This window comes from Clinocottus analis, unplaced genomic scaffold (genome assembly GCF_023055335.1).
Source record: "Clinocottus analis isolate CAN_PGR_092001 unplaced genomic scaffold, fCliAna1.0.p SCAF_12, whole genome shotgun sequence".
Taxonomy (NCBI): Eukaryota; Metazoa; Chordata; class Actinopteri; order Perciformes; family Cottidae; genus Clinocottus; species Clinocottus analis.
The window spans coordinates 15,290,584-15,300,339 of NW_027175843.1; the positions used below are offsets into that span (position 1 = coordinate 15,290,584).

The 9,756-nt window shown below is 40.0% G+C and overlaps 1 protein-coding gene across 1 annotated transcript in view; it reads right to left on the reverse strand.

The window, feature by feature from the left end:
• Window positions 1-9,756, reverse strand: part of LOC137782779 (alsin-like) — a 37,659-nt gene that overhangs the window by 14,156 nt on the left and 13,747 nt on the right. Inside the window, exons 2-14 of the mRNA XM_068572395.1 lie at window positions 5,986-6,165; window positions 5,037-5,197; window positions 4,577-4,801; window positions 4,148-4,338; window positions 3,882-3,914; window positions 3,597-3,791; window positions 3,343-3,392; window positions 2,940-3,154; window positions 2,575-2,662; window positions 2,234-2,412; window positions 732-900; window positions 418-514; window positions 73-150 (exon numbers count right to left, since the gene is read on the reverse strand). Of these exons, the coding sequence (XP_068428496.1) occupies window positions 73-150; window positions 418-514; window positions 732-900; window positions 2,234-2,412; window positions 2,575-2,662; window positions 2,940-3,154; window positions 3,343-3,392; window positions 3,597-3,791; window positions 3,882-3,914; window positions 4,148-4,338; window positions 4,577-4,801; window positions 5,037-5,197; window positions 5,986-6,005 (1,701 nt within the window). The 5' untranslated portion in view covers window positions 6,006-6,165. The remainder of the gene's footprint in view (window positions 1-72; window positions 151-417; window positions 515-731; window positions 901-2,233; window positions 2,413-2,574; window positions 2,663-2,939; window positions 3,155-3,342; window positions 3,393-3,596; window positions 3,792-3,881; window positions 3,915-4,147; window positions 4,339-4,576; window positions 4,802-5,036; window positions 5,198-5,985; window positions 6,166-9,756) is intronic.

The window sequence follows — 9,756 nt, forward strand, 5'->3', positions numbered from 1 at the left end:
TTTTAAATATTTGACTAAACGTGAAATATTGTAAATTAGAATGAAAGAAAACACTATGACAGACTGAAGTACCTTTGTCTGTTGAGGTACAGTGACAGGACTGTTCACATGTCCGAGCTGTCCACACATGTTGCTTCCCCATGAGTACACCTGAAAAAACACAAGATAAGTTAACTGGTGTAAATGTGTGTGAACTTGTACTTATATGTTTGCGAGGACCAATTTGACTTTAGATCTTAAAAATTACTACATTTGGGTCAGTCGTCATGACATATTAGTTACAGATTAAGGTCAGACTTAGGCTAGGGTAATGCAGTTAGTTGTGATGGTTAAGAATAGTGAGGGGGATATTATGTTAATGAGTTGTACAATCACGTCCGTGTGTATGTGTGTGTGTACATGCTGTGTGTTTGTTACCTGACAGCGAGCTGTGAGAGCCAGTGAATGGTGTGACCCTGCGGCGACTTTGATTACCTCCTCGCCTGTCAAACACTTAATGCACAGAGGCTGGAGTCTGAACAAACACACAAAAACACACACACACAGTCTGACACAGCTTGTCTACATTGGATGAGTTTCAGCTCCGTTTTTAAGTAGTCCACTCCACGATTTCAGTTTTGTACTGCATACTCGCAAACACGACCCAAAATGTAGTGTTAACATGGTTTTAAAAGGCATACATACAGGTGGTGTTATACTATAAGTGTATGTGCGTGTTTGTGTATCCACACCTGGCGAGCTGATCTCCGTGTCCCAGTTGCCCCTCAGACCCGCGGCCCCAGCTCCACACTTCTGTGTCCAGAGACGGCAGGCCTTCTCCAGCGTCCTCCGGAGCAGCGTCGCGCGTCCGACAAGACGAGGACGGCCTGCAGGCACAAAGCCGCCTTTGCCTTGGAGACCCTGAAAGAAAAACACACGATCTAATGATAAAGCCCTCGTAATAGTGTTGAGTTAACCAATTGAACCATCCCCTATATTTGAGTGTCTCTTGAGACAAATTTTTTTTTTTTTAAAAACAGCAAGTACAGAGGAAGTAGATGACGCAAACAGGTTTGGGATGAACTAATCCTAATGACTTAGTGAGCTGCTCTAGAACAAACTTGTAAAATCTGAAAATACCGAGCAGTGAGCGTAATGAATCGGTCAAGGTTGTAGCAAGCAGGCACGCAGAAAATCACGGGAACAGCGACAACAACTAAAGAGGAAAGTAGGTAGAACTCAAAGAAAAACACAGAAGCGTAAATAAAACTAAAGAATATCAACATGATGGGTTGTGGGGAGGTTTTCTGTTCAGTCACACTGGTTAACATATGTTATCAACTATTTATTGGTTAGACTAATCGGACATTTTGGTCTTCATCTACTAAGACTTTTTCAGTATATTGGGCTTTTTTTTAAATGCTGATTGAGATTTCTAGGAAATTAATGAAGACATCCCTGATAGAGACAATATTTAAAGTGGTATTTTTGTGTTACAGGTCTGTGCTGACGGAAGAGACTTTCATTCTGAAACCAGCAAACCAGAAAACAAGAAGTTAGTCTGCTGCATCTGCTAATCACAATTCCCTGAAAAGGTTTACCATCATGTCTTTTGTGGCTTTATCCATACCCGTCATGCATTATGTTGTGGATATATAAAGTGTAGAGAGACTTTTAAGTGGTCGATTGAGAAATGGGATTGGTCATGTATCACAACATTCGTCCCATTTGAACTTCGGCAATACAAGTTATAATGCGTCGAAGGACTTTCTGACTTTAATGTGAAGTTATTTTGTCTTGACTTGTATATCAGTTAATCTGAGCTAATGACGTCAGATGAAGGTAAACCTATTATTGTTCAGTGTGTCAAAGCGAAAGGCAAACACAAGCAAAAGTATTGTGTGTTTCCATTCACCCCATTGGTACCAGATACTTCATGAGAAGTATTTGCACTTCCTGTGGTTGCACATTTGAGAAGATTGAAACTGATCTTATATCTTTGCTCTTAATATGAAGCTGGAACAAACAGACAGTTGGCTTAGGACAAAAACTAAAAAAGGGGGTAACCGCTAGCCTGGCTCTTTCACACATGGCTAAATATGTATTGGTAATCATTGTCTGCCAGTGTTTGTGCTAAGCTAAGCCTCCTGGTTCTATGCTTATGGCTTAGGGTGCCAAGCTTATCTAACTCTTAGCAAGAAAGTAAATATTTCCCAAAGGTTTGGCCAAGTTGTTCAAACCCTACCACTCCTACCACGGGTGGGTGTTCCTGGCAGAGAGCGTCTCCTATTTGCTGCTGCTTTTCCCTTCTGATTTATATTTGTGAGACTGGTGCTCTTTGGTCCCTGCAGTGCCTGCTGCTCCGTCTCCAGACAAAGCCGAACTTCTTCCAAACACACAGGAGAGGAGGCGGAAAGCGGCACAGCCACTTCACTGTTAAAGTAGGAAGGAAAGTCAAAAATCAGGCCGCAAAACATTGTATATGAGAAAATATCCTTTAATATTTCAATGAAAACTAAACAACGTAAGGAAATGTAAACATTGATCAACTGTAGTGTCTAAAATTCTCTTCAACTACAGTGAACTTGGTCTTACTTGGTGGTTTGACTCTTAATTGGTGAATCTTCTTTGTAACTGGAAGTCAACGGATCCGTAGAAGGAGTTGAGGAAACACAGCTGTCCTCTGGAGAGAAGAATTACAGTGCAGATGGAATAAAAACATTTTAGCAGAAAGAAAATAAGATTAAATTCTAAAGAACAAAATAACAAAAATGTGGTGAACAATGGAACAAGCAGAGCAATGAACAAGCTGCAGCTACGAATAAATACATAAAATAGTGAAAAACTATTTAAGAGACAAACAAGCAAAAAACACAAGGATAGATATGTGAATGAGTTAATAAACAATAGAAAAAATACACAGACATCAAAACAAAGAAAGAAGGAACAGAATTAGCAACCTGAAGTGTAACTGCTCAGTGAGTCGGTATCTCCTGGCCCGGCGGTCTGGCACATCTCCAATGAGTGATTGGAGAGTTTCTGGAGGAGGTTCTGAAGTTCTGCTTCGTCAGGGAAAGCAGGGTTCTTGTTGGTTCTCCAGCCTGACCGCGTGTGAGACTTGGGGCTGCCGTCTGTTTCATTGAGGGGGTGAATGTGCCCAACTGGAATGTTTACCCTTATGTTTTGCAATGGAGGGAATGGAAAGAGAAAGCAGGAAAATAAAAAATAGATGGTGATTAAATCAAATGGAGGGATTAAAGAGAGACCATTAAATTATGTTATACCCTAACGCTTAATGTTAGATTTGACATATCTAGAAATTGGAGCTTTGAAGAGAAATTGGACAGTTTGCTACCAACTGACCTTTCCCCAGGTTGTAACCTTTGTCTGCGGTCTCTTCTTCTTGAAGAGGTCTGAGAACGTAAACCAAAGAGGGGCATTAACTATCACTGAAAAAGCCAAACCTCTTAAATAAGCATCTATGCTTATAGATACTTAATCTAAAACATTTTAACAGCGTCTTGATTCTGTGATGTTGTATATGTCTGTTTACAACAGGGTATTAGGCCCCAGAAAATATATTTTTCTGTAATTTTGCCTTCTTGAAGTATAGTTACCTCGTCTGTCATGACTTCAGTCAGCTCCACCCCCAGCGGACAGTAGTGACCAGTATCACCTGCAAACAGCTCCTCCCTTTCCGTCACTAAATAGTGAGGTGACCGACCTCGCTGTCTCTTCTCAGAAGGATTCTGCGTATTCTGTTGAGGTAAACTGCGAACCAGAGCCAGGCTGTGGTAGGCACCACAAGCCACCTGCGGATAAAAAATAGAGATGGTATTTCTGGACATAGCATTCTTTTGTAATTTGAATGTGTCAAAGAGGATATAGGGAAGAGAAACTACCTGAAGTACGTGTCTGCCTGCCAAGTGCTCCACCTATGCCAGAGATGAAAATAATAGAAATGTATTTGTTTTATTTAAAATATAAAGATGTGTCAAGTGCTCACATGCACATAGACAAAAAAACAACAATATTGATTTTTCAAATCTCATTTCTCTCACCAACTAAAAGAATCCATATTTAACAAAAGTATCAATATCCTCAAACGGGTTGAGTCCACATTTTACTATTTGGCTTGTTGAAATTAATTGCGCTTTATACAAATTACCTTTTGTGGTCTCCACACAGGGAAGGTGTTGGTGACCAGGCCAAGTTGGCAGCCGCTTCCCCACGCCCAGAGCTCGTTTTGGGCCGACAGAGCTAGGCTGTGCTCCCGTCCAAGAGCCAGATCCACAACCCGAACGACTGCTGGAGGAACGACATCACTGTCCACCACAGAGACCTGGCAAGGCTCTGAAACTGGAGGGTTCATATAGCTGATGCTTCCCCAACATATACCAACTGATAATTACACTTAACAATTGACTAAATACAATACAAATAAATGTTTAAAAAAAAGGCATACGGAAGGGGTTCTGACAGAAGAAGAAAGTAAGAAGGGCAAGCAGTAACTAGGATGGACAAACAACCAGGAGAGGAATGTGGGAAGAAAAGAAGACAGGAAGCAAGGAAGGAAAGAGGTAAGGTGTTCACTAACCTGTGATGCTTGTGTCTTTGTCCCTCTCAGTCAGCCCACACTGTCCTGCAGTGTTCTCTCCCCACATGTAGACGTTACCCTTGTCGCTTAGCGCTCCGCAGTGAAAACCACCAGTGGCCACACGGACCACCGTTTTCCCCAGCAAAGAGACCTCCAGCAGCGGAGCAGACACTGGGATGCTCAAATTCCTCCATGACAGCTCTCCAAAGGAATAGACCTGTCCACCTGTACAACAGCAACAAAATGCCTTAAATTCAGTCATAATTTGAGAGTATAAATATGTAATTGTGTAAACACAGCTACAGATATACAGAAAAAAAAGTCGTAAATACTGGTGGGGCAATGTGAACAAATATTCCTGTTCACACAAGAATAGGATTATGAGTGTTATTATTATGTGTTAGTATACATTGGACCATTGTACAACCATATTGACACACACACACGGACACACACACACCCTGTATCAGCAGGAGTCCATGGTGTTCTCCCAGGCTGGCCTGAAGGACAGGCCTGGACAGCAGCACTCTCTCTGGACAGAGCTGCGAACTGGGGCCCGCTGACTGCCAGATGTGGAGCAGTCCTCGCTCTGAAGGTGTGGGGGCCTGCTCATCTGCAGGGCTGCAATGAAACAAAGCAAACAAATCCCTAACTTTAGCCTGAAATGGTCCTAAAATTTAGACATAACCTGAACTAAGGCAAAAAATACAGTTGAATACCAGCACAATGTTGTAATATATTGTGGTTTAGTGACACATACAGGATTTCTCTCAATGTTGGATTAAATTACATGCCAATCATTCTTAGCTTTCCTTCATGACCTGCAAGTCCCGACATGCAGTTAATCGTTTGAGGGGGAACAAAATCTGTAATTTACTCACTTATGCTGAACAACAGAAAAATATATTGCAGAACATCAATGAAGAGGTACACAGTCCAGAAACTCTGATGACGACGGTCTGACGAGGGTAGCCCAGACATTGAACCGTTAGAAGTGTCTGTCCATACAACTTGCCCAGAGAATTTTTCTTGGGTCATTTGTGTGTATCATTAGTTTATTGCTGCAGGTCAACGGTTCATCATTAAACTTAGCCAAACTACTGTGAAGCTACTGACACAGATGTTTTCTTGTAACATAACAAGATTGCTTTCACTCACTTAAAGCAATTTGAACTGAACAAATTATATGAAAGTTGCTCTATATAGTAATTTAAGTTGAACTGTTGGACTGAGAGATCAGTGGTCTAAATTTCACATCTTATCACATGTCAAGGAAACAAGATTTGGCACTTTGCGTTGGTATTCAACGTGTTTGCAGTGGAGCTTGCAGGGGAGATATAATCAGAACACACAGTGCAAGTGCGCATATGTATGTATGTATGCATGTATGTGTGTATGTGTGTATTTACCTTTCCTCTCTGTTCTCCATCACTTCAGACTCTCCCTTCCACAAGATAGTGATGGCATCTTTATCAACATGTTTACAAAGCTCTTCTCTTCACTCCCAACATTAAATCAGTTTGCAGGAACAAAAGGAATAATCTTTTCTGGTTTAATATATCTTTGGTTCATCTGGCTTCGTGGAAAGCCTGTTATAAGAATAAGAAAAACATGTTTTTAAAAGTCTGACGTGCAAAAAAAGACCGAGGTGGTCAACTGCACAGTACAGTCTGAAACAGTTATCTCATAAAGAGTTTACCTTATCAAACTACTAAATTTAGCTTCAACAAGTAAATATTCATTGTGGTATTCATTTACGTCGTCAGGCAGCTACTTTGTAATGAGTCCTCTCAACAAAGCAACAGTGCTTTCTTTTGATCTCTCGTGTTACTGGATCCTGCTGACATGTCACAACAACTCATGACCGAGTAAAACGAGTTGAGAGTTGTGTTATTGTTGCACCATGCTCCGCCTGTACATTAAACTATGTAAATCGCGTGGCCACGTATCCCTCACTTGTTACCTGTTTCTACGTAAATAAACATCTCAGCGTTAACGTAAAGGCATTCGGCGTAAACGTGACGAACAGCGATTAGCTAGCTAATAAACAGCATACATGTTCAGTAGATGACAGCGTAACTGTGTTGCCAGGTATAACATTTCTCCACACCGCGGAATACCTTCCCCTTACATAAAACACGAATGCCATGTGTTGTCAATATTAGCGAGGTTAAAGCGAAGAAATTGAAGTTAGTTAGCTCAATGCTACCGCTGCTAAATAAACTGACTACATTTACCAACTGTCAGTTCGACCTGTGGAAGTACCTCGCGGAGATTTGCGTCGCGGCGCCTCTGAATAAGTCCCAATAACTGTGCTGTCACGGCAGGAAGATATATGTATTTTGAAATCAGTGCACCACTGCGAAAGCAGAAGTTGTCTCTGACAGTTTTGAGCTGTTGATGGGAACCACCTCTTCGACGGCGGCCGCGCAGTGACAAACACGACGGCGGCGCCACACCTGTTGCTGCTGTGGTATGTCAAAGAGGGGACTGGAGATTGAGGAGGTTTCACGGTCCGTGTACGCTCTAATCGTTTGTTTTATAGTTTTGTCGAAAAAGCGGAAATATAAAAATACCATGTTTTTTCGTTTTTGGTTTGAAACGAAAAAGCACAATGTTTTTTTTTTCCCCCGTATTTTTCGACGGTTTTTGCAAATCCTTCTTTTATTATTTTCTTTGGAAGAAAGAGGCAAAGCAGGGCAGGTGACCGGAAATATGAGTCTTTCAAAATAAAGGCCACGGCAATAGAAGGATCGTAGGCAATACATTATTATTTACAGTCTATGATGCAAACAGACACCAAGTTGATATTAGAAGAAAATAAATTAATCAATATAAATAAATAAATCTGGGCATATGAGCAACAAGAGTTGACTACAGGCGATTTAATATTGATGTGTCCATGCACACAGCAATAATCAAGTTTCAATTAATCGTTGCATTGTTTAATGCAACACAGTTCGTAGTGTAGTTTAATCAAAGTCATTGTTGTGTGCAGATTTTTTTGCTGTTAGCACTCATTTACTTTTCCATCTTATTGTGTTGTTTCTTGAGGGACCAGAAGTCTTCCCCCCTTCTACCAGTGTCTATAATAATGATCTATACAGTTGTATTTAATGTTGTTAACACACATACTCATAGAAAAAGAATAACAGTTATAAAAATGTATTAACGTTATATAACCTTATATAATTGTGGAGGTTGGGCCACACTCACAACCCTTTGCAAAACATATGCATTTATGCATAGTTAGTGAAAGTGTGGAGAACAAGCATTTTTGAATTTCTGGAACCGAAGTTGAAACTAAAATACAAATATCGAAATACCCACTTTGTGGTGCAAAATTGTAAATAGTTTACTGTCCTTAAATAATCTAGAAACGTTGTCCAGGGTGATGTTCATTACACAGATCTCATAATTGTGAGGTCCTCTCCAAAGACTTTAATTAGATAAGATCAAAATACATGTGAGTTTCTGCTCTTAGCCAATGAAGGTCATGACCTACTAATGTAAATGTGTTAGTGACCGACATGTAACCTGGGGGACCCAATAGCCCTGTTTCTCAGTTTTACAGGAACAGCAAACTACCTCTATTAATATTTTGTTATTTATATAATCAGAATCGGCGTTTATACAATGAATATGACGTATCTAAATGTACATGCACAGATATAGACATATGGCTAAAACAGGCAACAACGCTGAACAATCATTCGACTACTAATCCACGAGAGACATCTTCGAAATGTGAGAGAAGCCCTCCATGTTTCAGTCTTATACAATAACTCATATAGTCAACTCCGACCACAGTGTTTACACACAACAGAGTGCTATATCATTATTTAGATTAAAGTGCTTACATTATGATGATGTGATTTTGTTGGAGGGGCAAAGACACTGACAGCAGAGTTAAAACAGAACAGGTTGGATACTGTTTGTTGAATGAGTACGAAAGTAACAGTGATGATGGTGCAGTGATAATTTAGTAATGAAGGTAAACATTGGAAGCACAGGTAAGAATAAACCAACTGTCTCGATATGTTTTCATTGTCATTATTTATTACCTCGTGATCAACACATGCTCACTCTTCCATGTAGGAATGTTTGGTTCTATAATTACACAAATACAACAAGTAAAAACATGATATATACAACTAGGTTGCAAATTAACCTTGAACAATAAATATCAGATGAAATAAACAGCATTATCTGTGTCAATAACCTCGATCAAAGACAAATATAACTAAACGTATGGTTGAACTTTAAATACACTTATTCTGCCATCTGATGGTAGAAAGGGTAAACACCTTTACTACGCTGCATTTAGTCAAGAAATAGCTCAATAAAGTGGAAAGAAACAGCTCAATAAAGTGGAAAAATACATGAGTGCTAACTGCTCCAACTCTGCACACAAAATAACTTTGATTAAACTATATTACTTGCCTACAATGAATAATATATGATAACAATGTTTATGTTTTTGTTTCAGCTCAAGCGAGCTCCCTATTGACTTCAGGACAGCAGAAAGTCTCTACATTTTCCCCGCAAACTAAAAACACATCTTTTCCGACTATACCTTAAATAAAGTAAGCAGCACTTTAATAGCACTCACTTATAGAACTTTGTACATTTTGCTTTCTTAAAGAAATTGTACTTTCTTGATTCTTGTTGTTCTGAATTTGTGGTTGAATGCACTTATTGTAAGTTGCTTTGGATAAAAGCGTGGGCTAAATGAAATGTCATGTAATGTAAGTTGTGCGTTGGAACAGCAGAGGTCTCCCTCTTCTGGGATGCGAAAGCAGCAGTGGCAACACCTGCTTTTTTAGGAGCTCAGATTGCCCCCCAGATGTTGAGCACCAGGACCACAAGAGGTACGATCACACCATGGACAGACACATTTACACAAACCAGGGTTTGAAATTTAGGCTGCACAAAGTATCCCTGTCGGCAATGTCCTCACAACACAGGACATTTTGCATAATATATTAATACCAAGCATGATTTTTGTGACAATGTTCAGTTGTTACACAAAGTCTCTTGAGTGGGCCACATTGTTATAAGCTTTGTTTTTTGTTTGAAATGTTCCTTGTCCTTGACATAGAAGGGCTACATCAACTTTTCCATGGATCTGGAGTCTGAAGAGTCGGTGAGTCAGTCTCTGGAGAAATACCTAAAGGTAT